The 24803-nt window shown below is 43.4% G+C and overlaps 1 protein-coding gene across 4 annotated transcripts in view; it reads left to right on the top strand.

Moving 5' to 3' along the window:
- The window catches only part of OFD1 (OFD1 centriole and centriolar satellite protein), a 45001-nt gene extending 21292 nt beyond the window's left edge, over nucleotides 1-23709 (top strand). For all 4 annotated transcript variants that reach the window (XM_088028867.1, XM_088028866.1, XM_088028865.1 and 1 more), the window contains 15 exons: nucleotides 1204-1310; nucleotides 2857-2976; nucleotides 4666-4739; nucleotides 5886-5977; nucleotides 7039-7228; nucleotides 8219-8349; nucleotides 8880-8991; nucleotides 10660-11235; nucleotides 11714-11837; nucleotides 15638-15738; nucleotides 16964-17074; nucleotides 19853-20010; nucleotides 22528-22680; nucleotides 23225-23289; nucleotides 23571-23709. In XM_088028867.1, the coding sequence (XP_087884993.1) occupies nucleotides 1204-1310; nucleotides 2857-2976; nucleotides 4666-4739; nucleotides 5886-5977; nucleotides 7039-7228; nucleotides 8219-8349; nucleotides 8880-8991; nucleotides 10660-11235; nucleotides 11714-11837; nucleotides 15638-15738; nucleotides 16964-17074; nucleotides 19853-20010; nucleotides 22528-22680; nucleotides 23225-23289; nucleotides 23571-23613 (2157 nt within the window). In that variant the 3' untranslated portion in view covers nucleotides 23614-23709. The remainder of the gene's footprint in view (nucleotides 1-1203; nucleotides 1311-2856; nucleotides 2977-4665; nucleotides 4740-5885; nucleotides 5978-7038; nucleotides 7229-8218; nucleotides 8350-8879; nucleotides 8992-10659; nucleotides 11236-11713; nucleotides 11838-15637; nucleotides 15739-16963; nucleotides 17075-19852; nucleotides 20011-22527; nucleotides 22681-23224; nucleotides 23290-23570) is intronic.
- The last annotated feature ends 1094 nt before the right edge of the window (nucleotides 23710-24803 follow it).

Genomic DNA, 24803 nt, shown 5'->3' with positions numbered 1-24803 from the left:
CCCCTGTACGGTTTTGTTTACCATTTCTGGTGATTGGGCTCCTGTAAAAATAAATGTGGGAAGCACTGTCTTTGAGATGATTGGATTATGTTTAGATGAACAACTGCATCCTCAAGATCGGTGACTAATTCAGACCAATCAGTTACCAGACCAGAATACTCATTCATTCATTCATTCATTCCTTTATTTTAAAGATTTTATTTATTTATTTGACATAGAGAGACAGAGTGAGCACAAGCAGGGGGAGTGGCAGGCAGAGGCAGAGGGAGAAGCAGGCTCCCCACAGAGCAGGGGGAGCCCGATGTGGGACTCAATCCCAGGACTCCAGGATCATGACCTGAGCCGAAGGCAGTCGCTTAACCAACTGAGCCACCCAGGTGCCCCCAGAATACTCATTTAGTTAACTGATTCTCTGAAGGCTCTGGACAAGAGGGCCCTCCTCATGCAAAGCATCGTGTCTTTCTTCCACCACCTGGAATGCCCTTCTCCTTCCGTCCCTGATGAAACTCGCTTGGCCTTCAAAATCCAGCTGGAATCTCACCTCCTTGTGATACCTTCCCTGGGCTCCTACTGACAGACTGATTCGCCTGTCGCTCCTGCCACGGAGTCTTTCTGTATTTTGGTTATAAAATCCTCACATCGTAGTCTGATTATTTCTCTCTCCCTGACTGAACTGCAAATTTTGTAAAGGTGAGACCTGTATCTGCATCCTTCTCTGTCCAGCTCCGAGTGTGCTGTTTGACATAGGCTAGGCATTCCATGAAGCCTTGCTCGGCAGACACACAAATGGAGGTGTGGCCCATTCAGCTTGCCGCTGCTGAGCCAGAACGGGAACTGAAACTTGCCGGCAGCAACAGCAGCAGGGGAATTCTATTCTTTTGACGTTTTATTGCTAAACACCCATTTTGTCATTTTTTTCTTGCTGAAGCACTCATCCAAATTTTAAGCGTCTGAGAGGTGTTACGTAGAATAGATAGACCAGGGATGTTAGGAATACTCCTTCACAGTCATTGAAGGAGGGAACATGTGTTTGGGTAAGGAATTAGGCAAAAAAGCATACCTCGAATTGAAACCTCTTAAGAGAAAGGGAAATTGTAACCCTAAGTGTCTGGAGTTTGTTTTCCGGAATTTAGGAAGCAGTATGTTCAGATCCGTTTTATTTTCTTTAGCTTGCTTACTAAAAATTAAAGCTTTCATACACAGATGGAAACCAAAGAAATTTATGCTCAGAGGCAGCTTCTACTAAAAGATATAGATTTGCTAAGAGGCAGAGAAGCCGAGCTGAAGCAACGGATCGAAGCTTTTGAATTGTGAGTAATGTGTATTCGTTTCGGATATTCAGAATGAATGAGATTTAAAAGAACTAAATAGGTGTCTTAATAGTCTGATGCTAATTGCCAAGTAGAGTTTTTAGTTGTTAAAGTGACAACACCTGGTTTTAAAAGGCACAGATTAAGAGAAACAAAGACTAGGGTTTCATTTATGAAATACTAGACATTAGGGTGAAAAGCAGAATGAGACACCATCATTGGGCTATAGTAAGACCAGATAGATGATTTGAAGAAGCTAATAATGCTTTGACAAATCCTGTGTTTCTCATTTACGTTCCGTTCAGATCTAATAGTTTCACATGCACATAGCAACTGAACTCCAGATACCCAGACCTTCCATGTTTACTTGCTCTACTGTAAAAAAAAAAAAAAAAAAAAAAAAAGGAAATATGGTGGCTCTGACTTGACTTGTACTGGGTGAAACTATTTCTCTTGGTGTGTGTGTTACTTTTTCTAAGTGCTCACAGATGTATCAACCTTCAAATCTTACCTGGGATTAATACCAAGCTCACCAGTCTGTAGTTGGTGGAATAAGCTTTCTTTCCCATTTGGGATCTTGACATTCATAGATACTCCAGGAATCCGATTTTATTTAAGAGTTTGTCTCCGTCTTCATTAATGTTTTTTCATTTTCGTAGGCTCTATTCATTTGATTTCTTCTCTCTGCCTACTTTACTCTCCTTTTGGTGATACTGAAGTGGCACATTGATAGAGAAAAGTAAAGGGGCAAAATTTGGGCAGATTCTCGGTTACATAATCATGATTATATAATCACTTCCTTACCTCCACGTCCCGGACTCCTCCCGTCTAACTATATTAAACTAAAATAAATGGATTTAATGCTCCTTTGCTTTACAGATTAGCCAGCAGAGGGAGCTCTAACACAAAGCGTTTATCCTTTGCTTGAAACAGACCATGTTCATAGCACTCCTCACTGCGGTTTGGTCTAAGTACTTGTGAACCTGACTCCCGGCTCCAGAATTGGTTTTGTGGGTGATTGGGGGGGGGGGTGTCTCTCCATGAAAAGCACTCCATTCTCCGGATTTGGAGGTTCTGAAGGACCATCTATCGTTTGCTCTCTCTCGTCACTCTTTTCAACATGCATTCAATGGATTATTAAATGCCAAAAATGAATCTTCTACCTGTAATTCTTATGGGCTCATCAGTTAAGTCTCACAATTAGAAGTAATACTCTAGAAGAAACAAGCATTTAAGTGCACTAGAGTTTGGTTTGTAGCTTTGTAACTAAAAACATCACTTTTTCATCCCTAAATTGATGATAGCCATTGATCCCCTGTAACCCTTTTTTGAGTGTGGATCCTCTTCTGTAAGAGACCACTTTGGTCTTGGTACATTCACACTCCCCTTAGGTGCCACCGGATAATTCCATCTGCTAGTTGATGAACTAAGTCAGCTCATAAAATAGATGGAAGAACTAAAACACGGGCTATTTTTTACCCCCTACATTTGTTACTTCAGATGTTGTGGTTTTCTTATTTGCTTTCTCTCTTTTTGCTAATTTCAGGACTCAGAGGCTGCAAGAGGAAAAAAATAAAAGCCTAACTGACACACTGAGGAAGCGGGAATTGAATATAAAGAGCATTGAGGAGAGCTATGACCAGAAGCTCAAGAATGAACTTCTCAAGTAATTGCATGGCATTGCTAAAGGAATCCCGTGTTTCATTAAGTTGCTAGAAGCACAGCAACACTGATGAAATAGATAAGACGGACAGTTTTTTTTGGGGGGGGGGAGATAAGATGGACAATTTATGGCAAAATTTGGTGTTTAAAAAAAATACAGGTTTTCATTGGTAGTCAAGGCTTTCCCATGAATATTTAAGATGGGTTTAAAAAGATGCAGAGAATAGCATCCTCTGCTCATTCTTACTCATAGCTTCTCTGACACTGAGAGCTTATGGTTTGCTTCAGTTTTTAGGGCACCTTAGGACTTGCTCAGTTTGCACAGCTGAGCAGCTGAAAAGTCAGAAGTACAACCACTTTCCTCCCTTCTCTCCTCATACTGGCATGAAGATGGGGATAGGCCACAGTTTCTCCAGTGGTGGTCTTATCGGTGACAGGGTTCGTCACTGAACGTGTGCCCTGGTATTCCTTCAAGGTTCTGCCAAGCCCGAATCCAGAAAAAGGATTAGCTATAGGAAGCAAAACACAGCATAGGAGAGGAGAATATGGATAAAGTGTGGTCCCTGGGGCTTTCCTATAGCCTGAGTTTTGTATCTTGGTGAATAATCTCTTCGTGCAAAGACATTAAGCCCATATGGTAACTCCCTCCCATGCGTGGCACGCCATCTGGCACATAGCAAGTGCTCAGTTAATACTGACTAAGTGCATGTGTAGTGAAGCGATGACTCCGCTCAGCTCCTCTGGGCAGGTCTTAGTCATTGGCCTCATTTTTATTGCCTTGCTCATAATTTGTCATTGGTATTCCATTACATAGTACGCACTGAGGTTTCTGGAAGTTATTCTTTAAAAGAATTCTGTCAAAAAAGGTAGCATCTTTTCATTGTATCAGTTTTGAAATGATGGATTTGATCTACCTATTTTATGTCTGCTCCTCTACCATACTAGCGAACACTGAAGTAACCCTAGTTGTTAAACACGTTTTTCTTCCTTTATTCCTCACAGCTTGTTAACTTCACCTAGCCATGGATATAGTGAACTGTTTGGTATCATTTGTCCGGCTTTGGGTGTCCTTCTGTGTCTTTAGCCAAGTGTTGAAGTTGGGAGGATATCACAGGATTGCTTCTCCTTCCTTTTTCTGGCCTCTGAACCAGAAAGTCAGCTGGTAGCAGCTGGTGGAGATGGCTGAAGCCCCGAGAGATGTGCCTTTGGGTATTGCTAATTCAGGTCTAATGCTCGTGGCAGTTGGCTCTCAATGCCGTGCTCAGCCTTTAAGGGCAAAAGTTCTTATCTTGGGGAGGGGAGACGGATAGGTGAATTGCAAGTGACTGACTTGGTTATCATTTGGGATTTAGAGTCTGTCACGCACACTGTAAGTTGGCCTTAATTTACTACCTTGTGTCAGTCGAGACCAACTGAGAAATAATTGTTCTCTCTAACCTCACAACAACAACAGGACCCTTGATCTTGTGTGACTGAGTTTTGGGACCAAATTGACAGGATCACAGTAGGGTGTTATGGACCTTTTATGTTCAGAATTCATATCCCTGGCTTTTGTCTTGAGAGAGCTTGAGGCTTACATGTTGTCACTTTCAGTGCCCTTAGGTGCCCCAGCGCCACAGATAAGCTCATGTATTGATGGTAATCTGTCCAGGAAAGCGACAAGGAGCTCATTTTTGGTTCTTCTGATTGGCAGGTATCAACTTGAACTAAAGGATGACTATATCACCAGAACGAACAGGCTGATTGAAGATGAAAGGAAGAATAAAGGTGACTCTGGGGGCAAGCTGTGTTTTTCAGCACTGATGTAGGCTGTTAGCTTCCTAGTTGGGCCTGTTCTGTGTTCTAAAAAAGACATAGCATACACATCCTTGTTACTACGAAAATTACATGTTTTTTGTTATTTTAATTTTACAAAATAAAAAAATACTGTCTTACTACATTTTTGTGAACCTTAGTGTTTAACCTTTTGTATATTCACAAGGGTTAGTGATTTATCAGCAGGATTTTTATCCAACTTTATTTCAATGTATTTTGATAAATGTGATTGTCAAGAAGGTGGCAGCAACTTATTGCCATCCCGTAAATATCACTCTTAACTGTGAGAGACTTCATTTTTTCCTAATGAAAATTTTAACTTCTCCGTCCCTGTGATCTAGTTTCTTATTTCTTTTACTTCTAATGTATTTTTATGCTTCATGCTATTTCCCCTTGACCTATAACCTCTTAAATTCTTGTATACATTAGCCAGAAACTAGGAAAGTTGGATAATTTTTCATTCTTTGAGATATTTTACATTTTAATATATGTCTAGGAACTTGTCGATGACAAGAAGTTAAACTTTTAGTGGCCATTTTAAATGGACTCTTAGGAGGACACCAGGGCTAGGTACTTGATACCGCCCAGCCAGGTCGCCCATCGTGGGCCTGCTCCTTCGCAACTGTCTTGTGAAGGCGAATGCTTATATAGGTATCCGTACCATCGTGGATTCAGCAAAGTATCCACGATGAGGTATATATGGTGAGGTATCTATATAGACTTGTGTTAGATGAAGTAAAAATGATAAAATAATAACTACAGAATCACAACAGACAACTAAATCTCTGCATTCGAGGAAATTCAGACCTGTTGGCATGAGGGCCCTGTGCTCTGAGCAGATGGTGTAAGTGGTAAAGATGTGTGTAGCAGGAGGAAGTTCGCCACATATTTAACCCTTAAAACTAACATCCCGTCCGTCACCTGTTGTGTAACAGGGCTCATTTTGTACTTGCCTGCTGATTTTTTTTGACTCTGACATCTGCTGTTTAGATAATGAAATAATAGTCATTAGGGCTGATCTACGCCCATAAATTATTAAATGATTTTGTATCCACTAGGAAAACATGATGATGATAATTGGTTGGCTCTTTCTTTCAGAAAAAGCTATACATTTGCAAGAGGAGCTCACAGCTATTAATTCAAAAAAGGAAGAATTTAATCATTCAGTAAATCGTGTCAAAGAGCTTGAGGTAATTGTTAAGCCTGTTGTTTTGAAACAGACGTTAAGACGATATATGAAACTTCGTTTTAGTCATATGTAATTTATCTTCAGTTATCCTCTTGATGTGTTTGTTTATTCCATGACTAAGAAGGTGATGGCTGCACTTTGTTCATTCGCTAGTTCTTCACTTCAATCTTAGTCTCCTAGGGAAGCATAAAAGGATGTCTTTTGGGGCCCAGAGTCCTGCCTGAATCCTGTCTTTCTCCCTTTCTGCTTATGTGCCTTTGGGCAAGTTTTCTGACCTCAGATTCCTTACCTGTAGACTTTGGGATGTTGCCTACATTTCATGATTGTGCAGGGAATTCAGTGAGCGGATTGATGTGCGTAGCACGCAGCTGACACAGACTAGCTTCTACCTCAGCCTCCTCTCCCTTCCCATCAGCAGCAGGTAAAAATTCCTGTCATGATGTCGGGATCTTACAGCTTAAAACAAAATGAGATGCATTTTTCGTGTGCCACTGTTAACTTTATTTCTATTACTTTGTGTGTTTGCTATCTGAAGGACAGAACTGGAACTTTAGGTACTTAAAATAAATTTTATACACAGAACATATTTTTGTAGCTGTAAGGACTTGAGAGCTTTGCAGGCTGCAAACTTGAGCTCTGTTATACTAAGAAAAAGAAATCACCCCACAGCATGTTAGGATATCTTACCTTTTTATTACAAAAAAAAAAAAAAGTGTGTGTAGATCTATCTATATATATGTATTTATATATTGCCACCATCTGTGGTTACATTGTTGGGCCCTTAGTTGCATCCAGAAAATGGGGTGATTGTCAGAAGCACTAGCTTTGCAGGACAGGGTTGTACACAGTAGCAGTTGGATGAACTTGCCCCTGCCCCAAATCAAGGGCAAAAGATGACTTGTACTGCGGGAGTTAGGGTCTCGTTGCAGAGAACCAGACTTCTGTCATGGGGCCTTAATTCAGTCATGATGTCCAGCTCGGGGCGTGAAAGCCTGACAGCTTTCACTTAAGCAGTCCTGTAAAGTCACTGTTCAAATACAAGTTTTTCTGTTTCAATTGCAGCTTGAGTTAGAATCTGTCAGAGCCCAGTCTTTGGCAATAACAAAGCAAAACCATCTGCTGAATGAAAAGGTGAAAGAGATGAGTGACTATTCGCTACTGAAAGAAGGGAAACTGGAGCTTCAGGCACAAAATAAATTACTTAACCAACAACTGGAAGAGACTAGAAATGAAAACTTGCGTCTCCTAAACCGTAGGTGTTTTTTTCTGATTGGCATGGCTTTGTAACTGCTATTAGCTTAGTACTCTGAAACTGCTTTGTCCTATAAGGGAAGCTTCAATCGGGAAGATTTTATAAAATTAAGATTCTTGAATCAAAGGTACTTTGTTTTTGCTTCCTGCTGCGTAATTGTGTCACTAAGGAGAAAACTTTATTAACTGGATAAATCTGTCCCTCTGGATGGTACCTGGCTCCCCTTGCCCTCTGACTCCTCTGGCCTGGTGGTGCTTGGCCCGTGGGGACCCGCTCAAGCGCTTGGAGGGAGGGAAGAGTGAGGTCGAGGTGATTGTGATCCCTTCTCCATCTCCTCCTTGCGGAGTAGCCCTGGGCTGGCCCTGGGCCTCAGGAAAGCAAGATCCCAGTACCTGGGGGCTGGCGCCTCATCAGCGCCCTGTGCCTGCTCGCTCTCCCCAACTCTGGGAATGCCTCCCTTCCTGACCCTCCAGGCGTGAGGACTGGTAACAGCTTGGCCCCAGTACTAGCCCAGGGAACTATACCGTCCTTTGCGGTACCCTGTGTAAGTCTCTCTTTATTAAAGGGTCTTCTGATGACCCAAAATGGGGACACCATCTGCTTGCTTTCTGGACCCTGCGTGCCGCTGACAGATTCACAGGTCGGATTGGACCTAGGGGCAGTCCCTGGCAGGCTTTGACAGAGCATTCTTTCTGTGCCTCTGTGCGTAGTAGAGGAGAGGCGGGCATTCACGTTAATTTGAGGATTTGAAAGAATTCTACTGGGAGTAGAACTCTGAAGAGTGGTAAAGTTTGCAATTATGTGCATTAAATTCTTTTGTTCTGAAATTGGTGATTCAGGACTGCTCTTAGTCCATTCAATAAAACTGATATTAATTGCGTGCATACAAAGAAAGGGAAGAACCATCTAAAGCCTCTTTAGAAACTGTTTTTGTTAAGTAAAATGAGAAAACTTGAGGTTGGTAATGACCAGGCTTTTTTACCTTCATAGATATAGCTCAGCCATCTCCTGAGCTGGTGGTTTTTCAGAAAGAACTAAAGAAAGCCGAACATGCCATCGCATTTGAGCATAAGGAGTTCGAAAGCCACAGGCAGGCTCTGCAAAAACAGCTGCAAAGTGAAGTGAGTATTGCTCTTGGCTCATCCAAGTGTTAGGGCAGTGCACTTTGTGGGTGTGTAAAATTGGCATGTGTCATACCAGCATAAATCAGATCTATTTTAACATCAGAAATTCCCCCATATGCTAATTACTTTCCCAGTATTCTTTCTCATCTGAGAAAATTCTCGAGTGATTGTGACATTATATTCATGATAGTAAGAAAATCAAGAGGAAAGTAAACTCTCTTAAACACCCAGTTTTCCAAGTCTTGATGGTGCCCACTGTTAAAAGTATCTCTTGATTCTCACCCCGCAACTTAACGGTATTGATGCTCTCTTTCTCATGTGAACCTCCCGTCCTGGAGTAGCTGCTGTATGAAAGGAGTAAAGAAGGAGCTGGAGAACTTGTTAGTGTGTTCTGTTGTTTCATAGGTATAAAGCTGCTCAGAATTGGCAAAAAAGAGAAAGAGAATAAGCCAGGTGAGAGAATTGTTCTTTTGAAATAAACTGATTTGTTTTACTTTCATTTCTTTTCCTTCCCTAAATCTTTTCAGATTGAACATTCTGCACAGCTGAAGGCCCAGATACTTGATTACGATAACTCTATAAAGAGGTTAACTCTACAGGTTGCCGATTTGAAATTGCAACTGAAACAAACCCAGACAGGTCGGAGACGTTTTTAATGTGTGTGTGTGTGTGTGTGTGTGTGTGTGTGTGTGTGTGTGTGTGTGAGATTGTGAAAATGTAATGATTACTCAGTGAGTTTTAGTAATTCTCATAGTAGGGGAGGAGCTATAGAAATATGTGTCACCTGAGAAGTATAACTTCTATTTCAGGACTACCCACCAGGTCATCCTCTAAAGTGACTTGCTTTCACAGATGACCCATGGCTCAGGAGAGGTGTGGTAGTGACACAGAAGTCCCCAAATTCATCCGGAACCTAGGCTTTGCTTTTTTGTTTGTTATCCCGCCGCTAAGACCGGTTGACTGTTCAGTGGTTTTACATGTCCCTGGACAGACGTGTACATGTGTGCGAGAAGCAGGGCGGCCAGCAAAATGAGCCCTGCTGCTAGCGGAGTCTGGAAACACTCTTTGTTTCGGGTCCCAGTTGTGAAGTTCGTTGTTTGCCTTGGGCACGCTCCGTTGAACTTCCTTGGGCCTCAGGGTCCGCACTGTAATAGGGCTAGGAGTGGCGCTGGGCCACATGGATGAAGATGAAGCAAGACAGATAGCGGTACGGTGCCTGGGACACACACAACACGAGGAGGTGGTTTCTGCTGTCGTTTTTGTACTCTTTTCATTGCCAAGCCGACGTCTGCCCCTTCCTACTTCATAACAAGGACGCTGAAGGTTCCATACCTTCTTTAGCTGCTTGTAGGCACAAAGCAAGTTCCTCCGTGTTAACAGTTGACATGCTTTCTCACTTCTTGGTTCTGAACCCTCCTCAGGCCCAGTTATACTCTGCCCTGGTCAGGCCCTTGTTCGCATCTCCCCACACGAGTTTTCCCTTTACTCATTTCTACTCTTGTTTGCTCTTCACTTTCTCTAAATAAATCTGTTTGCCAGACTGCCCACAGCTGAAATTCTGGTGACCTCATATCATGAACAGTAGTTCAAGAAGGTGGAACCTTTTGAACCCCTGCTTTGCACATGGCGAGCCTCTGTCCGGCAGCGCCATCAGGTGAGGTAGTGGTCCCAGGTACTGGCTTTGCCCTAGGACATGCCAGTGGCGCTCCCATCGTGCTCACTGCGTGAGCCAGCCTCAGTAATCTCAGCACCCCCATCTGTAAAATGGGAGCAGTGCGCGTTCTTAGCCCACAGTGTTGTGACTGCGTGTCTTCTTCCCTTATCGGAAACTCAGGCCCTGTGCTGTGGTTTGTGGATTTTGCCACAGCCCTGGAGGTTCTGGGCAGCATCCTGCAGTGAAACAAATTAATTTTTTTGTAATCAAATGGATGAATATTCATGCTAGGTGGAATAAGTAAAGATTGTAAATGGGTTTCCATTGGTTCGGGTCAAACTTTTCAACCAAGTGAGTTGAGGTCTGGTTGGGCTTTGCCACCAAATAAATTAGGAATATATTTTCGGTTTTCAGAGCTTTTTAGATTGTACAACTGTGCATAATGGATTGTGAAATAATATGCGTTATGAAAGGTACATATAACCTCTTGATAAATGTTAATAATTACCGTCATGACTGCAGCTTCAAAAACTAATGTGCAAGTTTGGCCTTAATATTTCCTTTTATTTTTGAAAAATTGTGATCTCGATCTATTTTAACTCTCTTCTCCACCTTTTCCGTCATTTCTCACGTGGTCTTCTTGTAACCTGCAGCGCTCGAGAATGAAGTGTACCGCAACCTGAAGCAGTCTCTGATCGATTGTTCCATCAGTGGACTGCTGAATGGCAAGACGGTGGTGCCTCATAATGGGGATATAAGCGGGGATTTCTTGAAAAATCCTCTCGACCAGGAAAGGCTGATGGCGGTTATACCAAGGATCATAAATTATCCAAATGCAAGCACGGAGAGTAGTTCCCCCGATTCTGACCTTGAGTTTGTAGCCAATACCAAAGCAAGGGTGAGAGAGCTAGAGCAAGAGGCCGAACGTTTGGAGAAAGCTTTCCGAAATTACCATCAAAGAGTTAGTCAGCTCCCCGCTAAACGCCCCTTAGCAGCCAACAGCCAGCCACCCCTGCACTTGCTAGGGACGCTCAAAAGCATCACTTCGAGTTCGCCCCAAAGACGCACTTGTGCCGAGGACAGAGTTGTCTCTGAGCCTCTGGTGGGCACCCCCGAAGAGGACAAGAGCAGCGCCTCGCGGCCACGCAGGAGCACCACCTCCAGACGCCTCTCCTCCACTCCTGTTCCCAAAGCAAAAAGGAGCTTCAACCGTGAAATGTATCTGGAAGGTGAGCTCCTGCCGAGAGGGTTGCAGGACGCTCTGGATTGGAAGGGTCTGGTCCTGGGAGGGCCTCTTCCCCGAGTAAGAGTGCAGCCCTGGACGGCAGGAAGGAGCGGGAACTGAGCCCGGAAACGCCTGAGCCCAGGCACTTGGGTCCTCTCTCTCGATCTGCCCTTCCCGGTTAACCGTGGCGTCTCCCCCATGTTGAGGGGGTGGGGTAGTGTCCTGTTCTAGCAACTTCCTAGGCACGCAGACAGGTGCAGAGTGACAGTGGTTTTCCCTTTACTGCTGGTCAGTTGTATATGTTTGATTGTTACCACTGCAGTTTCATTGAGGGGCTTGAATCGTTTTGTAGATCATTTATGCATCATACTCAGCTGTTTACAGGGATAATAGAATTCATTGTCAGAGTAATAGAACTGTTTAGAAACCATGTTGCTGTCTTCTCCTTGCCATTTTTAATAGTCAGGCCTTCTGCCCCTTAGGTCTGGACCGATCCCACGCTGCTGGCCCCAGTCCTTGTCCCGACAGAACACCCCGGCCTTCACCCGCTGAGTCCAGGCACAGCCCTTCCGTCCACCCGCTGCCCAGCTCTCCAGAGCAGGCCAGGTAACACCGCCTTCCGCTCGGCCTCAGCCCAGTCCGCTGAGCTGCATGGGGTCTCAGCCCGGACTCGTTTGGGGTTTCTGTGGCAGTATAGAGTTGGTAATCAGATGGTAAGATGATGTGTGATCTTTGAGAATCATCTAAATTACCTGGAGCGGGGGTGGGGAGGAACATTCCTTTTAGCAAAGTAGTTTCTACTTCTTTGCTAAACTTGGTGTGTAGAATCTACACTGTGGTATCAGTAAACATCTTCGTACTTCAAAAATAGACTCGGTTAACGAAGGTAAAACAAATTGTCCAAAATCTGGGAAAACAAATTCAGTTTGAGCTTAAGACAATTTCACACATCACTAAAAAGTCATATAAAAATATTTTGGCATTTAAATATAAACAAACAGGTTCCAGCTTTTTTTTGTACTTGAGTATAGTTGATACACGATGTTAGATTAGTTTCATGTACACAGCGTAGTGATTTGACTCCATACGTCATGCTGTGCTCCCCACAACTGTAGCCCCCATCTGTCACCGTACAACCCTGTCGTACAGCCATTGACTGTAGTCCCTATGCTGTACCTTTTATTCCCATGGCTAAGTGGAAACCTATACCTCCCCCTCCCCTTTACCCATTTTGCTCATCCCTCGGCCCCCTTCCCTCTGGCCACCATCACTTTGTTCTTTTTGTATTGATAGGTCTGATTCTGCTTTTTCTTTGTTTATTCATTTGTTGTTTTTTTTTTAAGATTTTATTTATTTCAGAGACAGTGCACACGAGTGGGGGAGGGGCAGAGGGCGAGAGAATCCCAAGCAGACTCTGCGCTGAGTGCGGAGCCCGACGCAGGCCTCCATCTCACAACTGTGAGATCATGGCCTGAGCCGAAATCAAGAGTTGGATGCTTAACTGACTGAGCCATCCAGGGGCCTCTGTTTGTTCATTTGTTTTTTAGACTCCACATGTGAATGAAATTACATGGTATTTGTCTTTCTCAGTCTGATTTATTTCATTTCGCATAATACTCTCTAGGTCCCTCCCTGTTGTTGCAAGTGGCAAAAATCTCATCCTTTTTTATGGCTGAGTAATATCCCGTTATGTATAGATGTATATGCGCCACATTTTCTTTATCCATTTACCAATTGATGGGCATTTGGGTTGCTTCCATATCTAGGCTATTTTAAATAATGTTGCTGTAAACATAAGGGTGCATGTATCTTTTTTTAAATTAGTGTTTTTTTTTTTAAAGATTTTATTTATTTGAGAGAGAGAGAATGAGAGAGAGCATGAGAGGGAAGAGGTTCAGAGGGAGAAGGCTCATTGTGGCTTTAATTTGCATTTCCCTTATGAGTGATGTTGAGCCTCTTTTCATGTGTCTTTTGGTCATCTGTAGGTCTTTGGAAAAATGTCTATTCAGGTTCTCTGGCCATTTTATTAATTTTTTTAAAGATTGTATTTATTTGACAGAGAGAGATAGTAAGAGAGAGAGCACAAGCAGGGGGAGCAGCAGAGGGAGAGGGAGAAGCAGGCTTCCCATGGAAGCAGGGAGCCCGACGTGGGGCTCGATCCCAGGACCCTGGGATCATGACCTGAGCTGAAGGCAGACGCTTAACCGACTGAGCCACCCAGGCACCCCCCTCTGGCCATTTTAATCAGATTATTTATATTATTGGTGTTGAGTTGTATAAATTCTTTGCATATTTTAGATTTTAACCTCTTACGGGATATATCATTTACAAATATCTTCTCCCATTCAGTAGGGTGCCTTTTCATTTTGTGATGGTTTCTTTTTGCTGTGCAAAAGCTTTTTATTTTGATGTAGTCCCAATAGTTTAATTTTGTTTTGTTTCTCTTGCATCAGGAGACCTATCTAGGAAAATGTTGCCAAGGCTGATGTAAGAGAAATTACTGCCTGTGCTCTCTTCTAGGATTTCTGTGCGTTCAGGTCTCACATTTAGGTCTTTAACCCTTTTGAGTTTATTCTTGTGTATGGTGTAAGGAAGTGGTCTAGTTTCATTGTTTTGTATGTAGCTGTCCAGTTTTCCCAAGACCATTTGTTGAAGAGACTGTCCTTTCCCCAGGGTATATTCTTGCCTCCTTTGTTGTAGATTAATTGACCATATCAGTGTGGGTTTCTTTCTGGCTCTCAGTTCTGTTCCACTGATCTTTATGTCTGGTTTTGTGCCAGTACCATTGTGCCAATACCATACCGTTTTGATTTCTATAGCCTTGCCGTATATCTTGAAATCTGGAATTGTGCTACTTCAGCTTTGTTCTTCTTCCTCAAGATTGCTTTGGCTATTTGGGGGTCTTTTGTGGTTCCACACACGTTTTAAGTATTACTTGTTCTGTGAAAAATGCTGTTGGTATTTTGATGGGGATTGCATTGAATCTGTCAACTGCTTTGGGTAGCAGGGACATATTAATATTATTTCTTCCAATCCATGAGCATGGAATATCTTGCCATTTGTGTCATCTTCAGTTTCTTTCATCAGTGTTTTTGTAGTTCTCAGAGTACAGGTCTTGTAGCTCCTTAGTTAAATTTATTTCTAGGTATCATTTTTGGTGCAACTGTAAATGGAATTGTTTTCTTAATTTCTCTTTCTGCTACTTCATTATTAGTGTGTAGAAACGCAACTGATTTCTGGGTATGAATTTTCTATCCTGCGACTTCCCTGAATCCATTTATTCTAGTAGTTTTTTGGTGGAGTCTCTAGGATTTTTTATGTATAGGATCATGTCATCTGCAGATAGGGAGAGTTTACTTCTTCTTTTCCAATATGGATGCCTTTTATTTCTTGTCTGATTGCTGTGGCTAAGACTTCCAGTACTATGTTGAATAAAAGTGGCAAGAGTGGACATCCTTGTCTTGTTCCCGATCTTATAAGGTTCCAATTTGTAGATCATTGAAATAAATTCTAAATTGGTAGTGGGTCCTGGGATATGATTGCTAAAGCAGGAGGGAGTGGATGTGTTGAGGAGCTCAGTGGGTTGCCCAGTCTGGGATTTGAGTCACATGTGGGACCACTGTTTGTACCTGGTCCCCATGGCTGGAGACTCTGACCCCTTAGTTCTGCATGTTGATTCCATTATGCTATACAGAGTTGAAAACTGCCACATGTGCCTGTTACGATCCTAAAGACTGTAATGGTTTTTTTATATCATTCTTTGTTGTAATAAAGCCAGGAAGAAAGATAAGACGCATGTGCTGAGTTAGGGCCCTTTGATGCACATGGGGCTTGTAGTATAACCTCTCCTGCTGACAGTGTGCTGAGGGGTGTGCGGAATTCGTTTTTTTCTTTTCTTTTTTTTTTTTTAAAGATTTTATTTATTTATTTGACAGACACAGCGAGAGAGGGAACACAAGCAAGGGGAGTGGGAGAGGGAGAAGCAGGCTTCCCATGGAGCAGGGAGCCCGATGCAGGGCTCAATCCCAGGACCCTGGGATCGTGACCTGAGCCAAAGGCAGACGCTTAATGACTGAGCCACCCAGGCACCCCCAGAATTCGGTTTTTTCAAAAATGTTTTCTGGTTCTTGAAAAAGTCAGCTCCTCCTAGGAACAATGTGGGAATGATGGTAGTAGCTATCTCACAGCATGTGGTGGTATGAGGAGTCACCCCCCCCCAACAGCTTAGAGGGATGCCTGGTGCATGGAAAGTGCCCCCTACAGTGTAGCTCTTATTCTTCGTGAGCCCAAGAGAAACTGCTTTTCGAAAGCATTTTCTTGAGTCCCAAAAGATTTTCATCGCCCTGTGCTCTTGGGTTTTACATTCCTACAACTTGACATTCTTGAATTTTATTCTTCCAATCCAGTCTTTATCAAAGACAAATGGAGCTTCAGGAAAAAAGTGAATTTGCAAATCCAGGCAAGCTACCTTTTAAGGACAATGAGGAATTTGAATCATCTTTTGAATGTAAGTTCAAATATGAATACTGGTTTTTATAAGCTCAAAATGTAGAAAGCTTAGTTTTGGTGAAACATATTGTCATGAAAAGCAAAGAAGTTACAGATTAGGACATTTTTATTTTGTTTCTTTTGTTGTTGTTTTTAAAAGATTTTATTTATTTGACAGAGACACAGTGAGAGAGGGAACACAAGCAGGGGGAGTGGGAGAGGGAGAAGCAGGCTTCCCGCCGAGCAGGGAGCCCGATGCGGGGCTCGATCCCAGGACCCTGGGACCATGACCTGAGCCGAAGGTAGACGCTTAACGACTGAGACACCCAGGGGCCCCAGGACATTTTTATTTTGTGATAGAAGCACAAATACAGATACATTGCCTCATTTTTATATCACGAAGATTTTCAGGGGTGTGTTCTGAGTTCCATTTATTAAGCATTTGAGGATAGCTCACAATTTCAAACTTGGAGCTGAGCCTATAAGTGAATCCTTAACTCGGTTTACCAAGTTTGGGATTGCCTCAGATTTAAAATAAGTGATTTTTAAAAATTCTCTTTTCCCTTTTACGGAACAGGAGTATGCTATTATTTTTATTTGAAGTATACTGATTCCGTTGACTGCCTAAGATTTAGAAAGCCCATTTTTTAAGTTAAAAAATGGAGGTAAAAAAGTAGAAGCTTGTGAGTCTAGGATTGGTGTCCAGCTGTGGCCCTGCCTAGAGCCCACTGCTTAAGTACAAGATAGAGCTGTAGCGAGGGTCATCCCCGCAGCCCTTTCCACCTTGGAGGTCTTCATATTTGCACGTAACCTGCCATTTTGCTTCGTGAGCTTCATGGCGAGTGTGAAAGCATCATGTTTTGAACATTTCACTGATAAGGGTTAGTAAATCTTTCAAAATCCTTTTGACTAAGTTTGTTAAATCATTGATTTCAAATAGAATTCAAGTGATTATCAGCAAGCCAGGTGAATTCTTTCACTCGATTGATTTTTCCCTTTGGGTAACCAATGAGATTTTGTAAAGGCATCTAATTCTCGAAAGCAGAAGAACACTGGGAGAAGTGAATACCGTGGTCAGGCGGCTCCGATGCAGACTTCTAGAGTCCTCGAGACAAAGAGCTGGCCCAGTTGCTTTGGCCAAAATGCGTGTGCTTCACCATGAGTTCTCCCGACACTGCGCTGCACTCCCTTCTCTTGCCCGCATTCCTGAGGACTCACAGGACACTTCTTTGCCCCTCGTGTAGATGCAGGGAGCGCAGCGAGGCAGTTTGAAGCGCACGGCCTCCATCCTGCCGGCGACATGCCTCACGTGGATGCTGCTGCGGCTGCCAGACCTATGTCCTATCACTACCCGAGTAAGTTTTCCTGTGTTTTAGTAAACAAAATAGATTAACGAATTAGTAATATTGAATCTTATTTCGTTTTCTATTTGCTTCCTCCATGCCTTAAGAAAGTAAGATAAGCAAAACCTTTATATATTTCAGTCTTCAGAAAAGCTGGTGACATTGCAGGAAAACTGGTCATGACACCTGTCTTGCGGGCTCACCTTGTCTTTCCTTTGCTTCCTCCAGATGACCCACTTCCCTCCCCCAGGTGGAAGAAAGGTGTAGCGGGGACATTGGAGCTTTGCCCCAGGGCTCAGCCAACAGCCAGGTCCTTTTCTTCTTGGACCTAAGTGTTGAAGCCTCAAAGTTGAAAGGAAATGCTTCAAGTAAAACCAGCTATTAGTCCTGTCCAAACATTGGGAGAACATCATCCCTAAAAGCTACGCAAAGCCTCTTAGAAACAGTTTCTTGGTTTAAGGCACAGTTGGGAATATGAGCAATCCCTGAAAGAAGCAGGAGAATTTGAGAGGGTTGATTTTTGCTGATTCCAAAGTAAATCGTTCTGGAAAGCACTCCTTCATTGAGGCCTGATCAAGAGCCTTTTCTCTGCTGGGCACTTTCCTCGTGGCTGGGCATACAGCAGTGTACCAACCCAGGCCCCTGCTTCATGGAGCTTCTAGTAGGAGAATTGGACAGTCGGCAGGCTGTCATCAAGGACCTCCAGTGGGATAGATACCGATAGGGACCGTGGTGTCCGAGAGCAGATCTGATGGGCAGCCGTTCGGCAGAGAGCTGAGTGAGCAGGGAAGGAAAATAACGTAATAGAATAAGGGAAAGCAACTGAGCAGACAGGTGTTCTGTTTCTGACACGTAACATAGATTATGGTAAATGGCCTTTTAAATGAGTCTTAAATAGTGTGGTTACCTTTTGGTCCTTGAGAAAGTCTCTTACATTTGTTGTTTCAGCTCTGCATCTGGGTGCAAAGGGAAATGAAAAAGTCCAGGCTTGATGCCTTTGTGCCAGTGGAAACACTTCTTTTCTTTGTTCTTAATGTCCAAGGCGGTTTCGGTATGCCTCTCTGCCGAGTACACTAGACTCGGCTACAGAGTACACCTCCCAGGGAAGAAGCAGCCCTTTTCATGTGTTTAAATTCGCTCCCAAACTGCATTCTTACTGTGAGGTTGCTCCTCCGTGGGAGAGCCTGATAGACCGAGGAGTAAGCCTCCTTGCCCCAGCAGGCAGGACGCTGCGTCGCTGCCTGTGGATATGGTCAGCGCCTCCTGTGGTATTAGAATTTTCTGGCCAGGATTAAGAGAAGACTGTTGCTCCTGTCCCGTCAGTAAAGCTAACTTTTTGCTAGTGACTTAGGACAGGGCACGGCAACGAGCTTTGAAATCCCGTGGTGAACCTGTGAATTTGTTGTTTCTTAGCATTGCTGGGGAAAGTTGAGGTTATAGGCCAGGGCTGGAGGAGAAAAAGGTCAGCACAGTCATCTGTGGAATTGAGATTGAATTCAGCATGTGAGGCGTGGGGACCTGTGTTGCAAGCTTAGGGAACAAACGATTAAAACATGGTCCTTAGCCGGAAGGAACACAGGTAGGGAGACAGATGCCTATGGGTTGTGACAAGGCAGGTACAAAGTACTGTGTGAAGAAGGTGCTGGAATGGCCAGTTGTCACTTTAGGAATAAGGAGGACCTCACAGAGGAGGTGGCTTTTAAGTGAGGGCTTGCATAGGTGGTAAAGTTGTGGGGGAAGAAGGGAGCATGTCAGGTTAAGGAGGCCGTGAAAGCAAGGGTGTGGCGCAAGGCCGATGCGGCTGTGCTCAGCTAACAGCGGGTTGCTCTATAGACGGAATGTTTCGAATGTGAAAGTTACGGTGATAGAGGAGGTCAGTCTGGAAAGAAAAAGGCACATTGTCAGCCTAAACCACTGTGGGTTAGGAGTCCCCCAGAGCAGAGAGTGTGCAGAGCAGATCCAGGAAGTGACTGGTGCTCACGGGGGTGAAGGTGGGTTGCTTGAAGGCAGAGAGGAGTGTCCTGGAGCACACTGACTAGATGCTTGCAGCCACCCAGGTAAATGGTGATAAGGACCCTCAGTGCAGCAGGAGGAAGAAGAACCTCTAAGCCCTGGTGGCCGAGTGGACATAGCATGGAAAGAGCATGATTAAAGGGACAGGAATGAGGAGTTCAGGTATGAAGCCAGGGCTCTGGGGTCTCCATGTGTTGATGGCAGGAAGCCTGTTAGAAACCAGGGAGTGAGGAAACAGGGAGAGAGGTCGGGCGTGGAGAAGGAGGTATGGGAAGGCTCGGGGATCAGCCTGGAGGAGGTGGGCAGCAGCAGCGAGCTGGCTAGAGCTGGGGCAGGGGGCGCGTCCTCTCTGGGGCAGGAGAGACTGGGGCGCCTGCACAGGAGCAAGGGGAAGAGCTGGGAGAGTGCTGTGTAAATGAAGACGGACTGACGGTTCAGTCTGAGTCCTAAAGCCAGGGGCAGCCTCCTAACCAAATGCAGAGTTTGCCTTGGGAAGGGCGGAGGTGAGCCAAGAGCGTAAGAAGCTGTGACGGGGGGGTCGTGAGAGGCAGTTAAAGTCATCGTATTAAGGGTGACTTGTCTTCATCTTAGCAAAGTAAAAGGCAGGGCGCAGGGCTAGGAGTGGGTTTGGGGGCTTGAAGATGGAGCAGGTCAAGAGTCCTCTAAGAACCAAGCAGTCTTCCTGAGTCTTGGCAAGGGCCCCTGCAAAGCACTCATGCATATATTTGAAAAATCCGATGCTGGAAACTACGTGCCTTTTCTTTTCTGTCCCATTAGGCGTAGATCAGAAACAAATGGGAGAACAGAAGGAAGAAGAAGAAATATGGGAAGAGCACATGAAAGAACGCAGGCAGAGAGAAGAAAGAAGGCAGAATGAGCGGCAAGAGGCTTTAGAAAGGGAACGAAGAGACCTAGAAAAATTGGATCAGGAGCAGGTAATGCTAAGTACACGCAAATTCCCTATGCTGCTTTCCCCTTGGTACACCTGCTGTAAGTACCTTGTTCTCAGGGACATGAGTCCTGACTGTGTCCTGAAGTCATAGGAGTGACAGATAACTTTGGTTTTGTTTTTTGTTTTTTGTTTTTTTTTACCATACAACATTATTACAGTCTTATTGACTATATTCCCTATGCAGTACTTCAAATTGCTGTAACTTACTTATTTTATGACTGGAACTTTGTACCTTTTAATCCCCTTTATCTCTTCCCCTGTCTCCCTACCCACCTCCTCCCTGGCAACCACCAGTTTGTTCTCCATATTTGAGTCTGGGTGTTTCGGGTTTGTTGTTTCTTTGTTCATTTGTTTTGTTCTCTAGATTCCACATGTAAGTGAAATCATGTGGTATTTGTCTTTGACTTATTTCACTTAGCATAGTATCCTCTAGGTCCATCGTGTTGTCACAGATGGCAAGATCTCATCCTTCTTATGGCTGCGTAATAGTCCGTTGCGTATATACACCACCTCTTCTTTATCCATTCGTCTGTGGATGGACACTTGGGCTGCTTCCTATCTTGGCTATTGTAAATAATGCAGTAAACATAGGGGGGTGTGTATCTTTTCAAATTAGTGTTTTTGTGTTCTTTGGGTAAATACCCAGTAGTGGAATTACTGGATCATATGGTAATTCTATTTTTAATTTTTTGAGGAACCTCCATGCTGTTCTCCAGAATGGTTGCACCAGTTTGCATTTCCACCAGCAGTGCACAGGGTTCCTTTTTCTCCACATCCTCGCCAACACTTGTTGTTGATTATCTTTTTGATTTTAGCCGTTCTGACAGGTGTGAAGTGATAGCTCATTGTAGTTTTGATTTGTATTTCCCCGATGGTGAGTGATGATGAGCATCTTTTCATGTGTCAGTTAGCCATCTAAATGTCTTTGGAGAACTCTCTATTCAGGTCCTCTGCCCATTTTTAATTGGATTGTTTGGGTTTTTTGGTGTTGTGTAAGTTCTTTATATGTTTGAATATTAACCCCTCATTGCATATATCATTTGCAAATATCTTCTCCCATTCAACATGTTGTTTTTTTGTTTTGTTGATGGTTTCCTTCACTGTGCTGAAGCTTTTTATCTTGATGGAGTCCCAATAGGTTTTGGGTTTTTTTGTTTGTTTTTTGTTGTTGTTCTTTGCTTTTGTTGCCCTTGTCTCAGAAGACATATCTAGAAAAATGTTGCTAAGGCAGATGTCAGAGAAGTGACTGTGCTCTCTGCTAGGATTCCTGTGGTTTCAGGTTGCACATTTAGGTCTTGAATCCATTTTGAGCTTGTTTTTGTTTAAGAAAGTGGCCCAGTTTCCCCAGCACCACTTATTGAAGAGACTGTCTGTTCCCTGTTGTATATTCTTGCCTCCTTTGTCGTAGATCAGTTGACCATATAAACATGGGTTTACTTCTGGGCTCTCCATTCTGTTCCATTGATCTGTGTGTCTTTTTTTGTGCCAGTACCATGCTGTTTCGATTATTATAGCTTTGTAGTATATCTTGAAATCTGGCATTGTGATACCTTCAGCTTTGTTCTTCTTTTTCAAGATTGTTTTGGCTCTTTGGGTCTTTTGAGGTCCCATACACATTTTAGTATTACTGAGTTTAGCATTAAAAACCTGCTGTAGGCATCCCAGTCTTCTTTGCTTAAGAGCCCTGAGAAAGGCTATGTAGAACATATACCTTAGGAGTTTAGCAGCAAAGGGGAGCTTTTGCAAGCTCATTTGTGTTCTCATCTGGTCCTGGAAACAAGCTGTAAAGGAGGTGGGCTTTGCTTTGCTATAGGTCTTCCCTTTTTAAATGGGGTTCTTTTTCTTTTTATTAGGATTTTATTTATTTTTTGACAGAGACACAGCCAGAGAGGGAACACAAGGGGAGTGGGAGAGGGAGAAGCAGGCTTCCCGTGGAGCAGGGAGCCCGCTGCGGGGCTCGATCCCAGGACCCTGGGGATCATGACGTGTGCCGAAGGCAGACGCTTAACGACTGAGCCACCCAGGCGCCCTTTTAAATGGGCTTTAAAGAAGACTTCCAAGGTCAGCTAGCAGGGACTAGAGTAACCCTGGGGAAGTGACTGCTGGTCAGCAGTGGCTTCCAGGGCCTCCCCTGCCCTCCTTCCTCTGGTTCTCTTTTGGCCTTCTAGGTCCTGATTCTGGTCCTAGGCTCATGGGTTACTCTGGCCACTTCACGGACCCGCTGAGTCTTACCGAAATTCATCTTCCATATGGATGTTCCTTGGACTCCTGGTTAATTTGGTTTAAAGCACAGGCCCCTTGGGGCAAATTAATTCCTTCCTTCATTGAGATGACCTGTTTGTCTCCCTTTGGTAGCAATGACTTCAATTAATGAAACAGTTCTTTGGCATGCAGGTTGTACTTAAAGGACCAGGATTATGTTACTATGCTTTTTTAAACACTTACAAGTTGTTTTAATGTATCTGTATGTTTCCTATTTTGGCACCTGTCTATTCCACAGAGGATGATTGAAGAATCATTGAAGATTGAAATGGAAAAAGAATTAGAAATGAGTGTTGAAGAAATGAAAGACAAATCTGTTTGTGGTGAAAATCCTTTAGAGAAATACATGAAAATTATTCAGCAGAATCAAGACCAGGAGGCGGCAGATAAGGTGCTGATGCTGTGGACCGGCCTTTTGTGGAGGGGGTTGCCGAGGGATGCTTTGGTTTGTTAGAAGGCTGTAGGACCCAAGTCTGCCTTCCTCATTGGAGACAAAAAGGTAGAAGCATAGAAAATCCACAATTCAGATAGAGCCCTGAGTCTTTTTGATACATGACACTCTTGACAAAATTTCATCGCTTTGCTTGGGGAAAGATTGAAGAGGTTTTGATTTGTCAAATTTTATAAAAATTAGGATGTCTCTCATTTTAAGAACAAGAAAGAAATGTAATGAAAGGTCTGTTCATGAATAATGAATGCATTAGTACCGTCTGAAACATCGATGTTTTACTTCAGTCTCACACACTGTGGGTGTTGAGAATGGGTACCAGATAGTTTATTTTGATGGGCTTGCTGAATTTCATGTTGAAAAGTCACCTCTTTTTTAGACTCTTAAGTTGCATATGTATCTCAAATTAGTCCTTAGAGAAATCAAAGTGTTGAATAAAATTGATACATAATGTAATTTCAAGATTCTTTTTCCCTCTTTGTATCAGAGTTCAAAGGTTGGCAGAGAAGCCTCAGAAGTGGACACAGTGCCATCGAGCGACAAAGACGAAAGGTATGGTTTCCTCAATATGGTGTTCCTACACAGACCATTAAGTTGCTGGTGTGTTAGCCAAGGGAAACGGTCAGATATTTGAGTCTCCCTGTAAGAAATTAGTGAAACAGTCAAAATTAGGGACTTCAAAAAAAGAATCTGTTGCATTTTTTAATTTGTAAAATTGCTTAAGCAAGGGCAGAAACCCCACAGAGAAAGAATGTGAACATCATAAAGATCCCTGAATAAACTTGACAAGTATTTAATAAATTAAAATTGTTTTTTATCTTTCCCTAATTTAGTTTCACGGGCTTTTCTCATGAAGAAACAGATGACTTTTGGTAACCATGTTTGCTGTCCAGCATCTTACCCATATAATGTAACTGAAGGCCTATGAATTCTCTGTAACGACAAAATTCTCAATAAAAATTTTATGTGTAATCCCATGCGATTTTGTTTTTCATAATTTTATTTGGTATCATAGTATATAAACCAAAAATCATCTAGTGAAGTAACACCTCTTTAGAATTTCTCCTTTTCAGGCTTTGCGTGACACTAGAATGAGTTTTGTTCCTCCCCATTTTTGTCAGAGGTTATATTTATTCGAAAACTTCTTGGTCAGTTGAGTTCCAGGCCTCCGTATTGGAAGTTTCAGCTATGGTCCTTTCCTCTCCAGAGCTGGGCTACCCCCTGTCAGATAGGAGGCCATCTTCCCCGACACTCGCTGTCTGACCTGTCCCTGAAAATAAGGACATAGGTCTTTCCATCCCAGGTGTTAGAAATAATACAGTATCCCCTCTGGTCTTTACTTTTCACATCTTTTTCTTGAGAATGAACAGAACCCCTTCTTAGATGGTGATAAAAAGAGAAGGTAACATTTACTAAGCACTTTCTGTGTACCAGGTACAATTTTAAACCTTTATGTGTATGAACTCACTTAATTCTTATATCATCCATATGAAGCGTGTGTACTATGACTGTCCACATTTTACAGATGAGGAAGTGCGAGGCACAGAGAGGTTGGTGACTTGATCAGGGTCTCATAGCCATCAAGTTGCAGAGCCAGGATGTACATACCCTGGCGGGAGACCAGTGCTGCCTCCAAGCTGGGCTGTTCTGGAGCTGCTCCTGTGGAAGACATCCCACAACTTGCAGTGGGTCGCCCATTGCATATCCCTTTCCAGAGTGACCTTTAGAAACCACACAGCGAAAAAATAGGATAATTGCACTCCAGTGCAGCACCCGCAGAACTTCCAGAAAGGGAGGAAGAAACCCATTTGCTGTTGTTCCCCTTTCTTTATCTTTGCACACCTGTACCTCACAGTCCAGCGTCTTGTGTGTAGGAGCATCTTGGAAAAGTTCTTTAATGACACTGCCAGTATGGTCACCGAAAAGTGCACATAGAACGGCCCTGAGGGTGACCACCCACCCAGTATGCCCGGAAAGTGCTAACCCATGGTCCCCCAGCTCCTAACATGGGATGAGTTTGTCTGGTCTGTCTGTTCAGTGAGGTCCCAGAGATCATTTCCCCGTAC

The sequence above is a fragment of the Eumetopias jubatus genome, unplaced genomic scaffold (assembly GCF_037043125.1).
Source record: "Eumetopias jubatus isolate StellerSeaLion01/CBP00866 unplaced genomic scaffold, mEumJub1_p1.0 scaffold_11, whole genome shotgun sequence".
In the NCBI taxonomy this organism is placed as follows: Eukaryota; Metazoa; Chordata; class Mammalia; order Carnivora; family Otariidae; genus Eumetopias; species Eumetopias jubatus.
Note: the sequence above shows the minus strand (reverse complement) of the source record. Positions and strands in the feature narration are given on the sequence as shown.